Source organism: Orcinus orca, chromosome 1, assembly GCF_937001465.1.
Source record: "Orcinus orca chromosome 1, mOrcOrc1.1, whole genome shotgun sequence".
Lineage (NCBI taxonomy): Eukaryota > Metazoa > Chordata > Mammalia > Artiodactyla > Delphinidae > Orcinus > Orcinus orca.
In genome coordinates, this window is record NC_064559.1 from 146,244,579 (window position 1) to 146,269,074 (window position 24,496).

General features: G+C 37.8%; 1 protein-coding gene across 2 annotated transcripts in view; it reads right to left on the bottom strand.

Annotated features, from left to right (window-relative positions):
* ST6GALNAC3 (ST6 N-acetylgalactosaminide alpha-2,6-sialyltransferase 3) overlaps window positions 1-24,496 on the bottom strand; it is a 592,369-nt gene that overhangs the window by 208,811 nt on the left and 359,062 nt on the right. For both annotated transcript variants that reach the window (XM_004279947.2, XM_049707210.1), the window contains exon 3: window positions 10,343-10,752. In XM_004279947.2, coding sequence (XP_004279995.2) covers window positions 10,343-10,752 — 410 coding nt within the window. The remainder of the gene's footprint in view (window positions 1-10,342; window positions 10,753-24,496) is intronic.

A 24,496-nucleotide genomic window follows, 5' to 3' on the forward strand; every position in this document is an offset into this window, starting at 1 on the left:
GTCCCCTACATCGGCAGGCAGACTCTCAACCACTGTGCCACCAGGGAAGATCGGAAAAATATTTTTTTAATTTTATAAATTATACATCATAATGGTGACATAACTTCTCCATTAAAAACCTGATGACGTCAACAGATGAATGGATAAAGAAGATGTGGCACATATATACAATGGAATATCACTCAGCCATAAAAAGGAAAGAAACTGAGTTATTTGTAGTGAGGTGGATGGACCTAGAGACTGTCATACAGAGTGAATAAGTCAGAAAGAGAAAAACAAATACCGTATGCTAACACATATATATGGAATCTAAAAAAAAAAAAAAATGGTCTTGAAGAACCTAGGGGCAAGACGGGAATAAAGATGCAGACCTACTAGAGAATGGACTTGAGGATATGGGGAAGGTGAAGGGTAAGCTGGGACAAAGTGAGAGAGTGGCATGGACATATATACACTACCAAACGTAAAATAGCTAGCTAGTGGGAAGCAGCCGCATAGCACAGGAAGATCAGCTTGGTGCTTTGTGACCACCTAGAGGTGTGGGATAGGGAGGGTGAGAGGGAGGGAGACGCAAGAGAGAAGAGATATGGGGACATATGTATATGTATAACTGATTCACTTTGTTATAAAGCAGAAACTAGCACACCATTGTAAAGCAATTATACTCCAATAAAGATGTTAAAAAAAAAAAAAACCTGATGATGAAAATTAGCACTTGCCTCCATGAAGTGCAGGTAAATCAACCAAAATACTTTACACAAGTCAAATTATATGGACAATGCTTTTTCCTCATCCCTTCATGCCTGCAGTGATGTATACCACTTAACCCCCTCCTATTTACTTAGGACAAAAATATTTCAAACATTTATTAGCATATAACCAACACACACTTTGTAAGCATGTATCTACATGAATGCTTGCATAAAACACTTTCTTTGATGCAAAATAATCTTAAAATGTTTATAGTAATCATATTTTGGTTGTGCTGTTATTTTTATTCTAAAAGTGTGTATGCTGTGGGATAAAGCAGATGAGTATTTACATTGGTGTCTCTAGAACCTGTGATTGTCAGCATGGCAGAAAGAAGAACAGATGTAAGATAGATGAGGTAAGATAAAAATCTGGTAGACCTGAATTTGTATTGGAAGTTTCAGTTTGAACTCAAAACAATTTTATCTTTAAACAATATATACAGCATATGTTGTTTATATACTAGCTCTGTCCAATGAAAAGACCATAAAACAAAGACCAATCCAGTAGTAATGAGCATGTGTAGTGCCAAGATTATGCTCTCTTCAATACTAAAAAGATGAAAGTTCTTTGGAAAAAAAGTCTGAATCCATGTTTGCATCAGGATATGTACAAGAAGAGCATGAAACATCCTATAATACCAGGAAGCAAAGGAGATTTAAAAGACTTTGTTTTACAAGACTACTAAAGACATGTCAAAAACACTCAAAATCCAGTCTGAAGTGGTTCCCACAGCTCAAAATAGGACAGTTAAGCATAAGAACATAACTGGAATGAATCAAAATATTTCAAAAATGTTTAAGTACATAAGTCAATATGTAAATACTGAAAATAATAAATTTACTGGTGACTTTTGGAGAATGATAGGGCATGAATGCCTTAAAACTAAAAAAGAAGAGATTGGTTCAAGATGGCAGAATAGAAGGACATGCTCTCACTCCCTCTTGTGAGAACACTGAAATCACAACTAACTGCTGAACAATCATCGACAGGAAGACACTGGAACTCACCAAAAAAGATACCCCACATCCAAAGACAAAGGAGAGGCCACAATGAGATGGTAGAAGGGGCTCAATCACAATAAAATCAAATCCCATAACTGCTGGGTGGGTGACTCACAGACTGGAGAACACTTATACCGTAGAAGTCCACCTACTGGAGTGAAGGTTCTGAGCCCCACGTCAGGTCTCCGAACATGGGGGTCCAGCAACGGGAGGAGGAATTCCTAGAGAATCAGACTTTGAAGGCTAGTGGGATTTGATTGCAGGACTTAGACAGAACTGGGAGAAACAGAGACTCCATTCTTGGAGGGCACAAACAAAGCAGTGTGCACATCGGGACCCAGGGGAAGGAGCAGTGACCCCATAGAGACTGAACCAAACCTATCTGCTAGAGTTGGAGAGTCTCCTGCAGAGGCTGGGGGTGGCACCGTCTCACCATGAGGACAAGGACACTGGCAGCAGAGGTTCTGGTAAGTATTCCTTGGCGAGAGCACTCCCAAAGTCCATCATTAGCCCCACCAAAGAGCTGGGTAGTCTCCAGTGTTGGGTTGCCTCAGGCCAAACAACCAACAGGGAGAGAACACGGCCCCACCCATCCCCAGACAAGCAGATTAAAGTTTTACTGAGCTCTGCCCACCAGAGCAACAGCCAACATTACCCCCCACCAGTCCCTCCCATCAGGAAACTTCTACAAGCCTCTTACATAGCCTCATCCACCAGAGGGTGGACAGCAGAAGCAAGAAGAACTACAATCCTGCAGCCTGTGGAACAAAAACCACATTCACAGAAAGATAGACAAGATGAAAAGGCAGAGGGCTATGTACCAGATGAAGGAACAAGATAAAACCCCAGAAAAACAACTAAATGAAGTGGAGAGAGGCAACCTTCCAGAAAAAGAATTCAGAATAATGATAGTGAAAATGATACAGGAATCAGAAAAGGAATAGAGGCAAAGATCGAGAAGAGGCAAGAAATGTTTAACAAAGACCTAGAAGAATTAAAGAACAAACAAACAGAGGTGAACAATACAATAACTGAAATGAAAACTACACTAGAAGGAATCAACAGCAGAATAACTGAGGCAGAAGAATGGATAAGTGACCTGGAAGACAGAATGGTGGAATTCACTGCCGCAGAACAGAATAAAGAAAAAACAAATTAAAAGGAATGAAGACAGCCTAAGAGACCTCTGGAACAACATTAAACACAACAACATTCACCTTATAGAGGTCCCAGAAGGAGAAGAGAGAGAGAAAGGACTCGAGAAAATATTTAAAGAGATTATAGTCGAAAACTTCCCTAACATGGGAAAGGAAATAGCCACCCAAGTCCAGGAAGCACAGCGAGTCCCATACAGGATAAAACCAAGGAGAAACATGATGAGACACATAGTAATCAAATTGGCAAAAATTAAAGACAAAGAAAAATTATTGAAAGCAGCAACGGAAAAATGACAACATACAAGGGAACTCCCATAAAGTTAACAGCTGATTTCTCAGCAGAAACTCTCCAAGCCAGAACGGAGTGGCGTGATATACTTAAAGTGATGAAAGGGAAGAACCTACAACCAGGATTACTCTACCCTGCAAAAATCTCATTCAGATTTGATGGAGAAATCAAAAGCTTTACAGACAAACAAAAGCTAAGAGAATTCAGCATCAACAAACTGGCCCTACAACAAATGCTAAAGGAACTTCTCTAAGTGGGAAACACAAGAGAAAAAAGGACGTACAAACCAAAAACAATTAAGAAATAGGTAAAAGGAACATACATATCGATAATCACCTTAAACGTGAATGGATTAAATGCTCCAACCAAAAGACACAGGCTTGCTGGATGGATACAAAACCAAGACCCATATATATGCTGTCTACAAGGGACTCACTTCAGACCTAGGGACACATACAGACAAGACTGAAAGTGAGGGGATGGAAAAAGATATTCCATGCAAATGGAAATCAAAAGAAAGCTGGAGTAGGAATACTCATATCAGATAAAATATACTTTAAAATAAAGAATGTTACAAGAGACAAAGAAGGACACAACATAATGATCAAGGGATCAATCCAAGAAGATATAACAATTATAAATATATATACACCCAACATAGGAGCACCTCAATACATAAGGCAACTGCTAACAGCTATAAAAGAGGAAATTGACAGTAACACAATAATAGTGGGGGACTTTAACACCTCATTTGCACCAATGGACAGATCATCCAAACAGAAAATTAATAAGGAGACACAAGCTTTAAATGACACAATAGACCAGATAGATTTAATTGATATTTATAGGACATTCCATCCAAAAATAGCAGATTACACTTTCTTCTCAAGTGCACATGGAACATTCTCCAGGATAGGTAACATCTTGGGTCACAAATCAAGGCTCAGTAAATTTAAGAAAATTGAAATCATATCAAACATCTTTTCTGACAACAACGTAAAAAACACAAACACATGGAGGCTAAACAATACATTTCTGAATACCCAAGAGATCACAGAAGAAATCAAAGAGGAGATCAAAAAATGCCTAGAGACAAAAGACAATGAAAACACGACGCTCCAAAACCTATGGGATGAAGCAAAAGCAGTTCTAAGAGGGAAGTTTATAGCTATACAAGTCTACCTCAAGAAAAAAAAAGTTAGCAGAAGGAAAGAAATCATAAAGATAAGAACAGAAACAAATGAAATAGAAACAAAGAAAACAATAGCAAAGATCAATAAAACTAAAAACTGGTTCTTTGAGAAGATAAACAAAATTGATAAACCATTAGCCAGACTCATAAAGAAAAAGTGGGAGAGGACTCAAATCAATAAAATTAGAAATGAAAAAGAAGTTACAACAGACACCACAGAAATACAAAGCATCCTAAGAGACTACTACAAGCAACTCTATGCCAATAAAATGGACAACCTGGAAGAAATGGACAAATTTGTAGAAAGGCATAACCTTCCAAAACTGAACCAGGAAGAACTAGAAAATATGAACAGACCAATCATAAGTAATGAAATTGAAACTGTGATTAAAAGTCTTTCAATAAATAAAAGTCCAGGACCAGATGGCTTCACAGGTGAATTCTATCAAACATTTAGAGAAGAGCTAACACCCAAAACTCATTCCCTGAGGCCACCATCACCCTGATACCAAAACCAGACAAAGATACTACAAAAAAAGAAAATTACAGACCAATATCACTGAGGAATATAGATGCAAAAATCCTCAACAAAATACTAGCAAACAGAATCCAACAGCATCATACACCGTGATCAAGTGGGATTTATCCCAGCGATGCAAGGATTCTTCAATATACACAAATCAATCAATGTGATACACCATATTAACATATTGAAGAATAAAAACCATATGATCATCTCAATAGATGCAGAAAAATCTTTTGACAAAATTCAAAATGCATTTATGATAAAAGCTCTCCAGAAAATGGGCATAGAGGGAACCTACCTCAACATAATAAAGGCTATATACAACAAACCCACAGCAAACATCATTCTCAATGGTGAAAAACTGAAAGCATTTCCTCTAAGATCAGGAACAAGACAAGGATGTCCACTGTTGCCACTATTATTCAACATAGTTTTGGAAGTCCTAGCCACGGCAATCAGAGAAGATAAAGAAATAAAAGGAATACAAATTGGAAAAGAAGAGGTAAAACTGTCACTGTTTGCAGATGACATGATACTATACATAGAGAATCCTAAAGATGCCACCAGAAAACTACTAGAGCTAATCAATGAATCTGGTAAACTTGCAGGATACAAAATTAATGCACAGAAGTCTCTTGCATTCCTATACACTAATGATGAAAAACTGAAAGTGAAATTAAGGAAACACTCCCATTTACCACTGCAACAAAAAGAATAAAATACCTAGGAATAAACCTACCTAGGGAGACAAAAGACCTGTATGCAGAAAACTATAAGACACTGATGAAAGAAATTAAAGATGCTACCAACAGATGGAGAGATATACCATTTTCCTGGATTGGAAGAATCAACATTGTGAAAATGACTATACTACGCAAAGCAATCTACAGATTCAATGCAATCTCTATCAAATTACCAATGGCATTTTTTACAGAACTAGAACAAAAAAATCTTAAAATTTGTATGGAGACACAAAAGACCCCGAATAGCCAAAGCAGTCTTGAGGGAAAAAAACAGACCTGGAGGAATCAGACTCCCTGACTTCAGACTATACTACAAAGCTACAGTAATCAAGAAAATATGGTGGCACAAAAACAGAAATATAGATTAATGGAACAAGATAGAAAGCCCAGAGATAAACCCACATACCTATGGTCAACTAATCTATGACAAAGGAGGCAAGGATATACAATGGAGAAAAGACAGTCTCTTCAATAAGTGGTGCTGGGAAAACTGGACAGCTACATGTAAAAGAATGAAATTAGAACACTCCCTAACACCAGACACAAAAATAAACTCAAAATGGATTAGAGACCTAAATGTAAGACCGGACACTATAAAACTCTTAGAGGAAAACATAGGACGAACACTCTTTGACATAAATCACAGCAAGATCTTTTTTTGATCCACCTCCTAGAGTAATAGAAATAAAAACAAAAATAAACAAATGGGACCTAATGAAACTTCACAGCTTTTGCACAGCAAAGGAAACCTTAAACAAGATGAAAAGACAACCATCAAAATGGGAGAAAATATTTGCAAACAAATCAACAGACAAAGGATTAATCTCCAAAATATATAAACAGCTCATGCAGCTCAATATTAAAAAAACAAACAATCAAATCCAAAAATGGGCAGAAGACCTAAATAGACATTTCTGCAAAGAAGACAGCACATGAAAAGCTGCTCAACATCACTAATTATTAGAGAAATGCAAATCAAAACTACAATGAGGTATCACCTCACACCAGTCAGAATGGGCATCTTCAGAAAATCTACAAACAACAAATGCTGGAGAGGGTGTGGAGAAAAGGGAACCCTCTTGCACTGTTGGTGGGAATGTAAGTTGATACAGCCACTATGGAGAACAGTACGGAGACTCCTTAAAAAACTAGAAATAGAACTACCATATGACCCAGCAATCCCACTACTGAGCATATACCCAGAGAAAACCATAATTCAAAAAGACACATGCACCCCAATGTTCATTGCAGCACTATTTACAATAGCCCGGTCATGGAACAACCTACATGCCCATCGACAGACAAATGAATAAAGAAGATGTGGTACATATATACAATGGAATATTACTCAGCCATAAAAAGGCACGAAGTTGGGTCATTTCTGGAGATGTGGATGCATCTAGAGACTGTCATACAGAGTGAAGTAAGTCAGAAAGAGAAAAGCAAATATCCTATATTAACGCAGGTATGTGGAATCTAGAAAAATAGTACAGATTAACCAGTTTGCAGAGCAGAAATTGAGACACAGATGTAGAGAACAAACATATGGACACCAAGAGGGGAAAGCAGCAGGGGGTGGGGATGATGCGATGAATTGGGAGGTTGGGATTGACATATATACACTGCAGTGTATAAAATGGATGACTAATAAGAACCTGCAGTATAAAAAAATGAATAAAAGAAAAACAAAAAATAACTAATAAAGGGAAAGAATTGGTACTATCTTCTATCTCATGGTAACCAAACGGTTAATGAGACCAAGTTTCTCTTTATAAGGTATATTAGTTAATAAATGAAAAAGAAATGATGAGATATCACCATTCTGTAATCTCTAATGAACTATTCGATCTAGACAATGATCATTAATGAATGCTAACATAAAGAGACAGAAAACTAGATGGTCTTCATCCTGATAGAGGTATCACCTAATAGTCTTGATAATTTTTTTAAAAAAAATTAGACCCGAATCCAATAAATCCTCAATATAGAGATACCAAGGTAGAAGTATCATGGGGGTGCAATCAGCACAATCTAGATTGTGCACAAATGACTAGGTTGTTTTTCAATAATACAGGGAGAGAGTGGGAGAGAAGAAGCCATGTGTTAAGAGAAATATAGGAGACGTATCAATTATTTGTAAAGCCCTTATGCTAATCCTGATTTGAACATGCACAGAGCTTAACACTAATCCTGATTCAATTAACTGTTAAAAATATTAATGAGATCACTGGAGAAATTTGAAAACAGACTAAATATATATTGTTATTAAGAAAGTATGCTGATTTTTCTGTAGGACAATGACATTGTGTTTATTTTTAAGAATCTTTATCTTTTAGAGATACATGCTGAAATATTTATCAATAAAATAATATGATATCTGGCATTTGCTTCAAAATAATCCTTGGGGAGGGAGGAAGTGTACAGGGGTATAGATAGAACAAGACAAAATAATCCTTGGGGAGGGAGAAAGTGTACAGGGGTATAGATAGAACAAGATTGGCTATGAGTTAATAATTATTCAATCTGAGCTGTGGTATACAGCAGTTCATTACAGCATTAGTCTCCCTATAAGTCTGACATTTTCCTTCATAAAAAGCTAAAAAATATCCTTCTTTGAAATCTGGCAATGAACATCAGGTCATTATGGGAAAATCTTTAACAATAAAATCCACACAGCTAAATTTAGGGTACAGATTTAAATCATTGTGGAGATTGCTACCCTTGAGGTCGTTTTGGTAGACCTTTTGTCATCCAACCAGATTTTACCAAAACCATCTGTTCTGCTCATTTCTAGCATAGTTGTCTTCTTTGGTCTGTTTGTAGTATTCAGTGAAGCACCAGACGGGATTAGACTTGGGGAAGAAAACAGCAAGAAAGCATCATAAAATCATTGTGACTTGTTTTTTCTACTTTTATTTTGGTAACTCTACCAATTGAATGATACCTGCAAATTAATTTTACCAAGTGCGCTTTTTCCCACTATACAAACAGCTTTCCTCATCACAGCCAGTAGGAAAATGAATCTCCCAAAGCTATTCTCTTCCGGTGCTTGTTGTACAATCCACACATCTGTGACAGTGCTGTCTCACTGAAAGCTCACAGCAAAGCCAGCATGATATAAACACATGGGGACAGACAGCATGCTGAGCTCTTCTCTGATACCCCAGAATTATTCTAGGGCTTATAGTTATGACTAGGGCATACCCCGAGGGCTAAATGTTACTAATGAAAACCCAAATATACCTAATTAACTGCACTGCTCTGGGCTAGTGAGAGACCAGAAATTTCCAAAGCCACTTGAGAATGGTCGTATTTATATAGAATGGTGCTACATGTGAGAGTATTTCTTTGAAGCACGTACCTACTCCTTTTATCCCTAGTGCCTGTCTCTTTGGACTGTTTATGCTACACTGATTCAAATCTTAACACTGGGATTCTTCTTGCTAACACTAAAGTGGAAGGGGCCACTGTCATGGCTATTTGTCTTGCATTTCATTAGAAGCTATGCATTTTTGGTGCTCAGAAGTAGAAAACACTAAATTCCACCTACATTATCAGTAGGAGAGTTGAGCCAGATAAGATTTTAAAATAATTATCAGCATTTAAATTACACCCAGAGACATCAGAAACTCCCCTTCGCAAGCACACACTGCAATATAGTTGAAAGTTTAAATTTGATAATAAGGAAGAATAAAAGACAGATATTTTGAGGAAATCAGAACTTTAACATTGGAATTATAGTCAATGCTCAATTTATCCATAGTATTACACAAAAAAGCAAAATTCACAGTAATTCAAACTTTCAGCAATCAGTTTCAATATTTTCCTGCAGCCGTTCTTGATTAGAACTAGATATATGAACTAAGGTAAACTAATTTATAATTCTACTTCTCTCTCACATACTGGTTACCTTTCTAAAGAGGAAGAAAGAGTGGTGAGCAATAGTTACACGGGAGAAGAGGAAGAAGAAGCAGGGGGAGGAAGCAGCAAAAGTAAGGAGTAGAAGAAGAAGACAGGCAGGCCTCGGGAAAGGCGGTTTACAGAATGCTGCAGAAAACCGGATGTAATGAAAAAAATGCAAATTGGTTTTTAGATCATTGAGTGAACGGTATGTATATCTCATTTCCCTTCAAGAATCCACTGTTAATGATTTTAAGGAATGCATAATTTCAACATGGTATTCTGCTTAACATGTTAAATGCTAAGTTATGGTGTTCATGATCGTAGGACCTATTTGCAGGCAAGAAGCTATGCAACCTTATTAGAGAATCAATAGCTTGTTCTGTTTTGTGCTCTCAGTAAATTTTTGCCACAGCTTCCAAAGGAGTTTAGGTCCTAAAGTTCTCTCACATTTCTATTTTAAAACAGAAATGTGTAGACTTCTTTCGGCTAAAATCCAATTTATTCAATAGCAAATTGAGCTAAATAAGAAGAAATCTAAAGATATCTTGGGGAAGCAGCCAGTGCTTTTTTGGAGCCTCAAGCCAATCAAAAGGGAGAGAACAGAAGGTGGGGTAGGTGGAATAAATGGGGCCTAGCTGCTGGCTCATCAAGTAATCATAATAGTCAAAAACATATAACAATCAGTTTGAAAAGTTACTCTGTTCATTTGATAGCTGGCAAAAGAACTCAGCAAAGATTTAGCATAAAAGACAATAAGGCTGCTTCTCAGAGGACTCACCTGTCTTTCCCAGTTTCCTTCTTAAACACTCCATCACAGTAACTCATGCGCTTCTCCGTGGTCACGTAAATCTGGGCATTGGGATAGATGTCAACAGTCTTTTTCAACATGTTGTAAACAATGCCATTGCCGTCTTTCCTCATATTGCGGAAAGGGCCCCAAATAACATAAATAGTAGCATTTGCTTCCTTGAAAAAATAATCAGGGTTTTTCAGCAAAAGAGGAACGCTGGTATGGGATACAACTCGAATCATTGTCATGCGGCCAACATCCTCTTCATAGCCCTTGGTGGGGGCATTGTTCATTCTCCAAATGCAGGAAGACTGATCTATCTCGTTCCCCACCTTCTGGCCAACCATCTGACCTGAGTTTGACACTATGGCACAAAGGTTACAGTCCAGTTGCAAAGGCTGAAAAACAAAAAGAGAAACAGGGCGGGGGAAGAAATGTGTAAATTAGTAAGTTCCATCTATCCAAACAAGTTCCTCTGGGAAAACAGAAAATCCAGATATTGTGCATAACTGCTGAGTGTGGGAATACCTCTGAAATATATTTATACCAAACCAACAGTAGTTGTATTGCACTTTAATTTATTATTTAATTACGCCTGTCTACTAGACGGTAAACTCAGTAACAGCAGAATCAATGTCTGTCTTCTTCATTTTAACCTCACTCCCCAGAAGTCCCTGGAATACTATAGTAGCTCAATATATAGTGGTTAAGTCAGGAAATGAAAGCAATTTAATTTAGATAATTAAGATAATTCATTAATTAAGATAATTTATTAAGACCCTGAACTTAATATTAGGGAAGAAATGGACTTTTCCAATTCATCTAGAATTACTGATTTAGTTGAAAAGAGAAAAGCAACCCAGAAGAAACATATCAACATACCAACAGGTTCAATCTAGGTGGGCAAATTGAGTAGCAAAGAGACTCAGAAAAGTCACCAGGATAATTATCACACAACTGTCAATGGTAGGGACTCAAAGTAGTTATTTGACTAACTACTAACTACTATGTACCATGTTCTAGGGGTTGGGGATTCAGCTGTGAACATTTTAAACAAATATCCCTACTCCCATAGAGCTTACATTCAAGTGAGGGAAGAAAGGTAACAGACAAATCTGCACAGTATATGTTAGATGGAGGTGAGTACTAAATAGGGAAAATTAAAGCAAGGAAGGAAGTAAGGATGTATCTATGTGAATGTATGTGTGTGTGTTGGTGGAGTGACCAGAAAAGGCCTCAGGAAAAAATTATATTTGAGTAAAGACTTGAACGAAGTAAAAGGGCTGACCATGGGATTTTGCAAAAAAAAAAAAAAAGGCATTTCTGCAAATACCCCAGGGTAGGAGAGGAACAATAGGGAGGGCAATGTGGCCTGGCAGAGCACTGAGAATAGCAAGTGAGTACTGGGGCAAGAGAGGTGGCAGGGGAGCCGTCACTTAGGGCCTTTTACTTAAGAGCCACTGAGGGCTCTGGGCAGGGGAATGACTGATCCAAGTCACGTTGTAACAGCTTTGGCTGCTGTGTGGAAAACTGACACAAGGAAGGCAGGGGTAGAAACTGTGAGAACAGGATGCTGCCGTAATCCCAGCAAGAGAGGATGATGGCTTGGACCAGGTTGGGTAGCAGAGGTGGTGGTAAGAAGCTGGTCACATGCTGGATATTTTCTGAAGGTAGGGCTTGCTGGGTTGACCAGTAGATGGAAGGTGAGATCTGAGAGAGAGAAAGGAGTCGAGGATAACTTCAGATTTTTAGCCTAAGAAATTGGAAGCCTGGAGCTGCCTTTAACTGAGAAGGAGAAGGCTTCAGGAGAAACAGACCGGGGGAGGAAGCAGGAGCTCATTTCCAGACCTGTTAGATTTAAGGTGACTTGAACACAGACTCCTGCAGCAAATGTTATAACAAAACTACTCAAGCAGCTTTTATTTATCTTCCTGATTATTAAAGTAATATGGGCTTATTGTGGAAAACTTGAAAAATATAAAAAGAATTAAAACTCTCCATATTTCCACCACTCAACAACGGCTACAATGTTTTGTAGTATTTTCTTCCTTCTAGACATGTTGAGAAATACCATTTATACAATTTGGCCGCCTTGATTTTTCAATTAATTCCACATCATTAAACTTTCCCATGTTAGTAAATAGTCCTTAGCGATATTTTTAATGCCTGCATAATATTCCATTGTATGGATGTACCATAATGTACCTATCTGCCTCTTTCTGGGCATTAGCTATTATCTGATTTTTTTATATCACAAAAAATTGCTTTGATGAGCATCCTTATGCTTCCCATTGTATTCTGGATGCTAACAGTTATTACATTAATTTAACTTTACTTCTTTGATTTTGTTTTCATGGTACACTGTAAAATACACTAGAATGACAAGGGTATTTATTTGAGATGTCAAATTAAGAATTTCAAAAAAGCTTTACTTATGCAGCCCACAAAGGTCCATTTGTGAAGTGCCTTAAAACTCTGCTGTGAAAGGGACTGTCCATCACTCCTGCTACAGTAAGATTTCTGAACTAAGGTGGGCAGCAGGTGATCCAGGCACCAGGTTAGAATAGGTCCGCTCAAAGCGGGTGAGTATATTAGAGCACTTGGAAATGGGGTTCTCTAGGTTGGTGTCATAGTGAAAACTTCACCAGTGGGCAAATGGAGGCACAAGGGGATGCCTCTGAGAATCAGGCATTGATCTAAGCCCCTTCCTCATGCACCTAGGAGCCCACAGTCTTTGGGGATGATAAGGACGAACACAATGTTCTTCCTGCCAGGCGATTTGCAGCTGGGCCTGACATCCATTACACTTAGCGGAGTCCTCCAAACTCACTTAGAGTCACACAAATCAATGCCTGATTTAAATTGTGTGGGTCACATGGCACATTCCAACTTATCACCAAGATGCATATGGTACAAGGAGGTTAGGTTCCATTTATTGTTCCAAGAAGTTGCTTCACTGTGTAATAAAAACATTTTGAGGATACAGGCCTCCACACATTAAAAAAAGAATCAAAAAGAAAGATATAAAGAAAAAGCCTTGGATGTGTTCTAATCTACAACATGTAGCAATCTGCATTGGATTTCCAAGTCGTTAAAGTGAATTAGCTGGTTCTGCTGTAACAAAGCTTAATTTAACTAATAAAAATCAGTATACTGGTTTCACTTGACAATTGTGACCTCTGAGAGTGATCAATTAAGACATCACAATCTGTTTCATGACAACATATCAGGATGCTGCAGCTGTGCAGTTTACGAGGTCAGCAGCTGACTAACAACTTGAGGGCAAACACTGGGAATAACAGCTTGTCTATGTGACAAACATGTAATTGGGCAGGGTGCTACGAATGTAATGACTTTGGGGATAGGTGGTGATCTTTAAATTGCCCCTTTCTTTTATACTATTCGCTTGGCCATATTGTCACCACGGCCAGAGTGGTAAGAAACTTCTGCATGTCATACTTCTTGTTCTCAGACCTGCCTAGCTGTCCGGTTTCCTGAATGAGGTGCCAGGAGACATGGCTGCATGGAGTGACTGCTCTATTTACCACCTGGTTGCAGGAACCATCTTTACAGCATGATAAGAGCGCAGGGCTAGATGAATGAAACAATCCTAATCATAATCAGAAGCTTCAGGTAACACGAAGAGCTTGTTAAAGCACAAGGGACTCATTTATATGTTTGAAGGCACCTTCAAACTACAGTAAGCTATGATAAAAAGAAAGACACACCTGGGCATGAATGGATGGTTTGACCCAAGAGCTGCTCTTATCTGGTTATCTCAGTTCCTTTTATTAGCTTTATCGCTGCATCTTGTGATCTCAACTTTCTTTGTTAAAACGTCCTGCTGTTTCTTGAGCTCGTTTATGTTATTTGATTTGAGGCCCTTGCTTGAAAATTTATTCCATATGTGTCCACTCGCTCAGTTCTGCCTCAGTAAGCAGTTTCTTTCTAGATTGAGGCCCTGGATTTTCCGAGACCTTTGGAAAGATTTATCTGGCTCCACTTTATCAAGCCTCATCTTAACTTTCAATTCTCCTTTTCAGTTGACTTGTCCCTATTTTTTGTTTTTCTTTATTAAAAACAAACTTGACCTCTTTGTCTTTTCCTCTTGTACACCCAAAACATCAAGCCAAACGCTTTGCTTGGGCTTGGGCTGTGTCTATAAACTGAGATCACCACAAATATACAGCCGACCCTGTCTAGGCAACTGTGTCACTGTTAAGAGAAAGCTCACAGATGTCAAACGCTTTCTTTTATTTGACATCTAAGACACTGATTTTTTTTTTAGTGGTAACATCATTATACAGGCATACCTTGTTTTACTGTACTTCGTTTTATTGCGCTTCACAGATATTGCGTTTTTTACAAATTCAAGGTGTGCAGCAACCCACATTGTCATATGATGGTTAGAGTATTTTAGCAATAAAGTATTTTTTAAATTAAGGCATGTACTTGTTTAGACATAAGGCTATTGCACACTTAATAGACTATAGTATAGTGTAAACATAATTTTTACATGCCCTGGGAAACCAAAACATTCGTGTGACTTTACTGCAATATTCACTTTATTGCAGTGGTCCAGTACTGAACCTGCAATATCTCCAAGATTTGCCTTATTTGATTTGGGTATTTTCTCCCTCTGCAAAATAATACTGGCTCTATACCTGCATATCTGGAAATAACAGTCAGCTTGGGGAAAGTGAAGTATTTGGTGATATCTAGTAAACAAGCAAGTAATTTTTACCTAGTACCTATTCTGTGCAAGGCTCTGTTAAGGGTAAAATAATTTTAGAATTCTAATCAGTGTGAGCTTTAACCTCAGTACACAGCCTTGAGGTAGGTGGGGAAGTTTTATGATCAGCTAGGGTCAATTCATATACTATTTTAAAGGTCTAAGGGATTGCCTTGAAAAACAGGTCCTTTCTCTGCTAAAACAAATCTTGACATTTGCCTCCTTATAAGAAAAAGGACTTGATTCCTGTCTGGGATGCAGGGAGAGGATGAGAGAGGGAAGAAGCAGTGTGAGGGAGATATATAAGTATGGTGTATTATATTTATTGATATTAACATGATTGAATACATACTATGGGCCAGTCATCCTGCCCAGCACTTTATTACATTATTCCATTCAGTTCTCATAATAAATTCTTCAAAAGTTAGTTTTTATTTCCCATTAATGAGTTGACGAAATTGAGACAAACATGATGTCCAGTGGGTACTACATGTCTTTCAGGTTAAAAAGAGAGCATATATTATCTTTCATGAAATGCACTCACAGCACTATTAAGAAGTGGGGGATATTAAAGAAATATTTACTATTAATTTGCACTATTCCTAATATACATACAGGCAAACACCGCAAATCTCACCCAGTATCATATTAAAATTATTTATATTAAATTATAAATTAATGTTCTTAACCATGCTGGCGGCCAAGAATTTCACCAAAACAGGACAAAGTTCTTAGCTGATGAAAGTCTCCTCAGGAGTGTTACAGTTTGCATGGGGGTAGAATTAACCTCTCCTTTCTGACAATGGCATTATGATGGCAGAAGAAATTATGTGGACATTTTTTTCTTAATATTTCAGTTTGAAATACGGCTGAAATTTTAGTCTAAGATAATCTAATCATGACCAATTTTATTGGCTTTAAAATGGTCCTCCACATCTTTTCACTCAGTTTGCTTTTCAAACTTTTTTTCATAGCAGCAGTGAATCGTGTTTCTTTCTGACGCATTAAATGATTACAGTCCATGTCCGAGAAAACAAAAGGCCATGGCAGATGTTGCTATAAGCTGGTCTCCGTGGCTAAAGAGAATACCTCCCCCTGTCGGAAAGACTCCTTGAGGCAAATGCACTCTAGAAGCCCCCAGTGGTTGCTTTCAAGTCCTTGGGAAGCAAAGTCTGCTGGAGACGCCAAGCCCTCCTCTAACTCTTTGAGTCGCTCCCCTCTCCATATGAAGAAGGCATGAAGGTTCTAGGACACTGGCTGCCTGGGATACTATGCTCATCCTGTAGGTCATTTTACAGGCATGCTGATTTTTATTTTTATCTTTTCCGAAGCATGAGCATGTAGCACAGAAATGGGTTCTCGTTTGCATAAACGTTGAAGAACGTAAGCGCCAGAAATCCTTGCTACTATGGAGGTAAGGAGGAAGACGTGGCTCTTCTCATCTCTTTTTAAGAGTCTGTGGTATTTTAATAATTAGCCTTATTTTCCTGTGTGTAAATATTATTTAGGTGGACTCTAGGAACCAATTTACCATGACATGCCCAACTGATCCTTGCCTGGTTGGAAAAAAAAAAAAAATGACCAAAACTAACAGGTCATTCACTCTGATCGGCAAGTTTCACCTTTTGTTGAGTCACAGTCACTTTTCTCTTCAAACTAGGACGCATATAGTTAAAGATTTCTTTCTGTTTTTCTGCTCTAAATTTACACACACACACACGCACACACACACACACACACACACACACACACACACACACACGGTCACCCTCATCCAGCTAATGAGACAGCTCACCCCCTGGCCACTTTCTCCATCCTGCTCGCTACCAACCACTCTGGAAAATTCCCCTTCTCTCTTCTTTAGGTAAGAATCTGACAAACTGCCCTTTCCTTTTTGAATGATATATTGGGACAACTGCCAAGCACTTTACATTTTAATCAGTAAGAAGAATGAAATATTTAACCTTTACTTTTTTCTCCATGAATAAGCTTATAGCCAATACAATAGATAATTAAAATCTGTGAATTAAAACTTGCAAAACAGTGTGGTTTCCCCAGCAAAGAGAAATGGCCAGGTACGAAAGGTCACCTGTCAACCAGTTCTAGTTATTAAATCTCTGCATTTATCACTGAGGTGGCTCTACAGAAAACGAAGGTCAAGACATTAAATTATGAAACAGTCACGATTAGAAAAGGTCACTAAAAATTCAAGTAAAATTTAACCAAACCTGCTAATTCAAGTAAGCAGACACAGCCAGGGATGAAACACAGCACTGGACAGAGATAATCTATCTCCCTACTTTAGCCCCATATTGAAAATGAATTTCTATTTGATGTCTTGAAGTCTAAAATGAAACTTGCTCATCTCAAATAAAAGCAGGAGCTTCGATAAATATTTCAGAACGAAAATCATGTTTGAATCGAACCAGCTTAAATTATTAAAAACATTGTTTTATATTTTCTAAGGGTTGCTTTCACTTCAACCATGAGAATGCAATCTAAAGTATCGGCAATGGGGCACCCCTGGCACCTTAAATGCTTTACAGGACAATTAGCGACTCACCATTCACTAATTTACTACTTTAATGTTGAAACAAATGAGATCTTTGCTTTTCATCATGCAATTTGAATAAATTTGAACAAAGCAGATTGAACAAAGCTCTGGAGACACACTCTTCAGTTTGCTGTCATTTATTCCTCTACTCTTCCTGAATGTCTTTAGAATTTTAGTTTTAGAGGCTTCAACATGTATAATGACGCCATTGGGGAACAGATTTTGCCTTTATTCTCCTCGATGTTCTTTTGAGGTCTTTCAAGTGAAAGGTACAAAAAAGGCATTAACAATCTGGCATTGTTTTTATTGCTTGACAAAGAAAAAAATGTATTTTAATTTTTCCTGTGTTTCAGGAATGGTTAAGCAAGCTGTTTTCATCTACACTGAGTCACTTTCAGCAGACCTCTGTGAACAAAGAATTGTAAAGACTGTTCTAGAGAGAAATCAACACAGTTCAACTAAGCCAGCCTGTATATGTACTTTTTTGCCCCTCCACAGCCAGCTTCTTTCAGTTAATGCAGCTTTCAAAAGCAGTGTGTATAAATCATACACTATGAGTAACAGCACATAAAAAGATACATTTGATAACCCACAGTTTGGCTCTGACTCTGTGGATTTGGAATGGCATTTACCTTGATTCCTACCTGGTGGCATTACATCCAAGCATAAAACTTAATGGGGGGGGTGCATAAAAATGTTAATGTCAAGAGATAATTCTAAAACCAGCACCATAAAACTATGTTTCTCAGTCACCGTAGATGATGTGTTCTCTTTATTTGGAACTTCCTTTAGAAAATGCATCTGTATAATCATGAAGGCACACCAAAGGAAAGCAGTTTGCTTTCTCTGGACTGCAAGGCAAACAATGAGTCTTTTCAAACCAAAAAAGAGTTTTCACCTATAGACTGAGAAAATGGGAGTAATTCATATTTCACTATCACTAACAGATCATAATAAAATTTGACTGATTTTGAGGCCAACTTACCTCTGGATTATTTTCCTCTCCCTTCAGGAAGATGAGCTCAGGACCCAGTGCTAACATACTATCTCTTCATGGATCACATAAAGAGAGTAAGAGAGAGAGCTGATTTATGCTATGGTATTAGTATCTCACATGTCGCTCAACTAGGGACATGGTTCTCAACTAGCTGTGCATTACAATGACCAAAGGAGCTTTAAAAAAATTATAATGGCTGGACTTCACCCCAGACTATTTGAATCAGACAACTCTTGAGGATGGTGCCTGCACGTAAGTTTTTTTTTTTAAGTTTCACACATGATTCCAATGGGCATCTAGGTTTGAGAAATATTGTCCTAGAGGAAATAGCAATGGCAAATTAGACCATAATGCCTGATAAAAAAGGATGAAAAACAAAATGGTAAATTTGGATCCCTCACGCACTAGATGCTAGTGTAGTAAATCCTTCCATTACCCCTCAAACACTGCTAGATTGGTGAGCAGCACTTAGGATTGAAATCTGTCCTAAAAGTCAGAGGTTATAAAGAACAAATGGGAAAGATATTGGAGGTTTGCATGTAGTACCAAGCATGAGAACTTCATTTCCACAAAGATATTGTTAATTATATAGCATTAGAGGTGTTCTTTATGTTCTCGCCAGAATTTGCTTTGGAAGCAAGGAAAATCATGTTACCTTACAAATGCTCTTAATTGTCATGTAGAATTTCTGCCAGCATATAAGGCTAGTGATAAATTGAACATTTGTTGACATTCATTCAATACAGGTTTTTTGGTTTTTTTCATCTTGTTTTATTTTCTAGGCTGGAGGATGCTTTAGGGGGTTTATAGTTTGAGAGGAAGGGGTTGGTGAAGAGGGAGTAATTGCAAATACAAGAAAAGGAGTCACTAATGGAGTGAGAACCCAGGAAAGATAGGAGTCAATAATTTAAGGAATATTACTAGGTCATAAAAAGAATGAAACATTGTCATTTGCAGCAACATCAATGGACCTAGAGATTATCATACTAAGTGAAGTAAGTCAGACAAAGACAAATATTACATGATATCACTAATATGTGTAATCTAAAAAATAATACAAATGAACGTATTTACAAAACAAAAACAGACTCACAGACGTAGAAAACAAATTTATGATTACCAAAAGGAAAAAGGGTGGGGTAGGGATAAATTAGGAGTATGGGATTAACAGATACATACCACTATATATGAAATAGATAAAAAACAAAGACCTACTATATAGCACAGGGAGCTATAGTCAATATCTTGTAATAACCTATAATGGAAAAGAATCTGAAAATCCTTTTCAGAATTTTATATTTTAAATATAAACGTATTTATATTTACTTCTTTTATATTCAGATATATATATCTGAATCACTTTTCTGTATACCTGAAACTAATACATATTTTAAATCAACTATAGTTCAATAATAAATAAATAAATAAATAAATAAATAAATAAATAAAACTTAAGAGTACAGTTGGATGAATAGCCTTTGAAAAAGTAGAGACACCTCTTCCTCTGAGACAGGAAAAAAAGAATTAAGAATGAGGAGAAACATGTAACCTTACAAGATTGGAATACAACTAGGGTTTACTCCAGATTCCCTTATATTTCTATAAAGCAAGTAAGGGTTAATTATTGAGAGACTTAGAGGTAAGGTTAACAGACTTCGGAAGAGACATGAACTTTTGAGAAAGAGACTATTTTGAGCAAGAATCAAAAGGATTGCCAATTGTGCCACAGTTAGAATTTAGAAATTATAGACTTTTGATGAATATACTGTAAGGTTATGCATTCTTTCTCACACTGTTTAGGAGCACAGAGGCAAGGATGAAGAAAGAGTTTAGCTAGCTTGATCCAGGGCTGGAGATTGAGGCAAGTGGTGTACTGAAAATTCAAAGTTGAGAAATAACTATGGGCACTAGTAACATGAATTCCAAACTGAAAGTGGAAGGAAATGGTAGGAAAATGAGTAAATGGAAGAGATAAGGAAACAAATATGTCTTAGTGGGGTTATGTTCCTTCACCGGAGACAGGGAGAGATAAGCTTGTATTGTATATCTTAAGGGTATGCTTGTTTGGGGAATAAGGAGAAAAATGTGGCTTACAGGCTTCAGGAAGGAAGCTGTAGTATAAGTCATTCCTTCCAGTTTGGAAATGCAAAAACCAAAGAACAGAGGATATTCAAATTCATTATCATTAAAAAGTACCATGTTCTTGGATTGAAAGAACTAATATTGTTAGATGACCATACTACCCAAGGTAATCGACAGATTCAATGCTATCCCTATTAAAATACCAATGGCATTTTTCACAGAACTAGAACAAAAAATATTACAATTTGTATGGAAACACGAAAGACCCCAAATAGCCACAAGAATCTTGAGAAAGAAGAACAGAGCTGGAGGAATCATGCCGCCTGACTTCAGAATATACCACAAAGCTACAGTCATCAAAACATCATGGTACTGGCACAAAAACAGACACACAAATCAATGGAACAGAATAAACAGCCCAGAAATAAATTCACGCACTTATGGTGAATCTATAACAAAGGAGGTAAGAATATACAATGAAGAAAAGACAGTCTCTTCAATAAGTAGTGTTGGGAAAGCTGGACAGCTACATGTGAAAGAATGAAATTAGAACATTTTCTAAAACCAGATACAAAAATAAACTCAAAATAGATTAAAGACCTAAATGTAAAACAAGAAACCATAAAACTCCTAGAGGAAATCATAGGCAGAACACTCTTTGACATAAATTGTAGCAATATTTTTTTGGATCTATCTCCCAAAGCAAAGGAAATAAAAGCAAAAATTTAAAAAATGGGACCTAATTAAACTTAAAAGCTTTTGAACAGCAAAGGAAGCCATTGACAAAACAAAAAGACAACCTACTGAATGGGAAAAAAAATATTTGCAAATGATATAACTGATAAGAAGTTAATATATCCAACATAATAAAAACAGTTCATACAACTCAACATTAAAAAAAAACTGATTAAAAAATGGGCAGAAGACCTGAATAGATATATTTCCAAAGAGGAAATGCAGATGGCCAACAGGTACATAAAAGTATGTTCAACATCACTTATCATCAGGGAAATGCAAATCAAAACCACAATGAGATATCACCTTACATCTGTCAGAATGGCTATCATCAAAAGTCTACAAATAACAAATGCTGATGACGATGTGGAGAAAAGGGAACTCTTGCACACTATTGGTGGGAATATAAATTGGTACAGCCACTATGGAAAACAGTATGGAGGTTTCTCAAAAAACTAAAACTAGAACTACCATATGACCCAGCAATTGCACTCCTGGGTATATATTTGAAAAAAACAAAAACTCTAATTCAAAAAGATACATGCACCCCAATGTTCATAGCAGCATTATTTACAATTGCCAAGGTATGGAAGCAACTTAAATGTCTATCAACAGATGAATGGATAAAAAAGCCGTGGTATATCATATATCCAATGGAATATTACTCAGCCATAAAACAGAATGAAATTTTGTCATTTGCAGCAACATGGATGGACATGGAGGGCATTATGCTAAGTGAAATAAGTCAGACAGAGAAAGACAAATACTGTATGGTATCACTTACATGTGGGATCTAAAAAATATAACAAACTAGTGAATAAAACAAAAAAGAAGCAGACTCACAGATATAGGGAACAAACTAGTGGCTACCTGTGGGGAGAGGAAAGAGGGAGGGGCAACATAGGGGTAGGGGAAAAAAAGGGTTATTATGGAATTATATGAAATCATGTATGTGAAACTGTTGAAAATTGTAAAACACTGTGGAATTTAAAGAATCATTCAATAGGAGAAAGAAAGAAAGAAAAAGAAAGAAAGAAAGAAACAAACAAACAAACCAGCATGAGAATATCTGCTTCGGTATGTTAACTTGCAAAATTCAGACCATCTTTCCATGTATGATAACTAAAATAACTGGAAAAAATATAAAAACCATCTCTTTAAGACTATCCAAGACCTAACAAGATAGTGAGGAGTTGCCAGTCTGGGGAAGTCTGGAACTCAGGGAGGTACACCAACACTAAGGACTAGTTTTGCCCTGGAGGAATTTGTGGCTCTGGAATAATTAGCTAAGTTCTGTTTCTGGCAGCCTCCTGGGTCTAGGAGGACAGAGATCAGAATCCAGAGCCCAAAAAGGGTAAATAACATCCACTTTGGACTATGTGGAACCCTACATAAAGGATACCCTACATCAAGTTCACAGGACAAAAATTCAAGAATTAACCAAGCTCCCAAAGCAACTGTTGCCATGGGCTCTCCTAATCTAAACCAGACAGTGTCCCCCCCACCCCACATTAGGCAAAATAATCATCATGTAGTAACCTTGTAGCATCCTGACCAATCACCTAATGCCATCCTGCCAGCAGGAATTTTCTTTGTCTTGAGGCTATAAAAGTTGGCTACTAGCCCACAAAGGGGGCCGGCTCTCCCTGGTCTATCAGGAAGTTGGCCCACTGTATTTGAAGTGCCCCTCACTAACTCTGCTCTTTGTTCTTCATAAACTCACTCTTTTCTAAAATACTTCGTGTCTGGAAATTCTTCTCCCAACCTGTGCGCAGACGTGACAGACTACGACTGCTAAGAGGTATCCTAAGAGTAAGTTTGAAATAAACCAGTCTTGCAAAAATCTATCATCTTCTTTCACGTCAATTGGTTGGCTCTGAAAACCTCAATTTTGGAAATTACATTATGTAGTCCTAAACATCTAAATGACCTTAGACATCTGGAGAAAGCAAAGAAACTCTTCCCTGGAGAAACATAATGGCACCCTAGGCCTCAAATTATTGCTACAAATAAAATTTCAAATATATGAAAAGACAAAACACCATTAGAGAAAACCAATGGAAACAGTCCTATAGGAATTCCACATATGGAATTACAGGGCAGACTAAAACAGCTATGTTCACTGTGTTCAAGGAGATAAAAGCCAAGTAAAAATGTTGGCAGGGAAATGAAAACTATAAAAAGTGATGGACTGTACGTGAAAAAGAACCACTTAGGAGAGGCAAGAGACTTTTTCTTCCCTCTTTGTTTCCTGGTGCGCGAGGAGAGGGAATTAAGAGCGCTGCTTAAAGGAGCTCCAGAGACGGGCACGAGTTGCAGCTATCAGCGTGGACCCCAGAGACAGGCATGAGACGCTAAGGCTGCTGCTGCTGCCACCACCAAGAAGCCTGTGTGCGAGCACAGGTCACTCTCCACACTGCCCCTCCTGGGAGCCTGTGCAGCCCGCCACTGCCAGGGTCCCGGGATCCAGAGACAACTTCCCCAGGAGAACGCACGGGGCGCCTCAGGCTGGTGCAAAGTCACGCCAGACTCTGCCACCGCAGGCTCGCCCCATATTGTGCCCCTCCCTCCCCCCGGCCTGAGTGAGCCAGAGTCCCCGAATCAGCTGCTCCTTTAACCCCGTCCTGTCTGAGCGAAGAACAGACGCCCTCCGGCGACCTACACGCAGAGGCGGGGCCAAATCCAAAGCTGAGCCCCTGGGAGCTCTGAGAAGAAAGAAGAGAAAAGGAAATCTGTCCCAGCAGCCTCAGAACCAGCGGATTAAAGCTCCACAATCAACTTGATGTACTCGGCATCTCTGGAATACATGAATAAACAACGAATCATCCCAAATTGAGGAGGTGGACTTTGAGAGCAAGATTTATGATTCTTTCCCCTTTTCCTCTTTTTGTGAGTGTGTATGTGTATGCTTCTGTGTGAGATTTTGTCTGTATAACTTTGCTTCCACCATTTGTCCTAGGGTTCTATCCATCCGTTTGTTTTTTTTTAATAATTATATTTTTATTTTAATAACTTTATTATATTTTACCTTACTTTATTTTA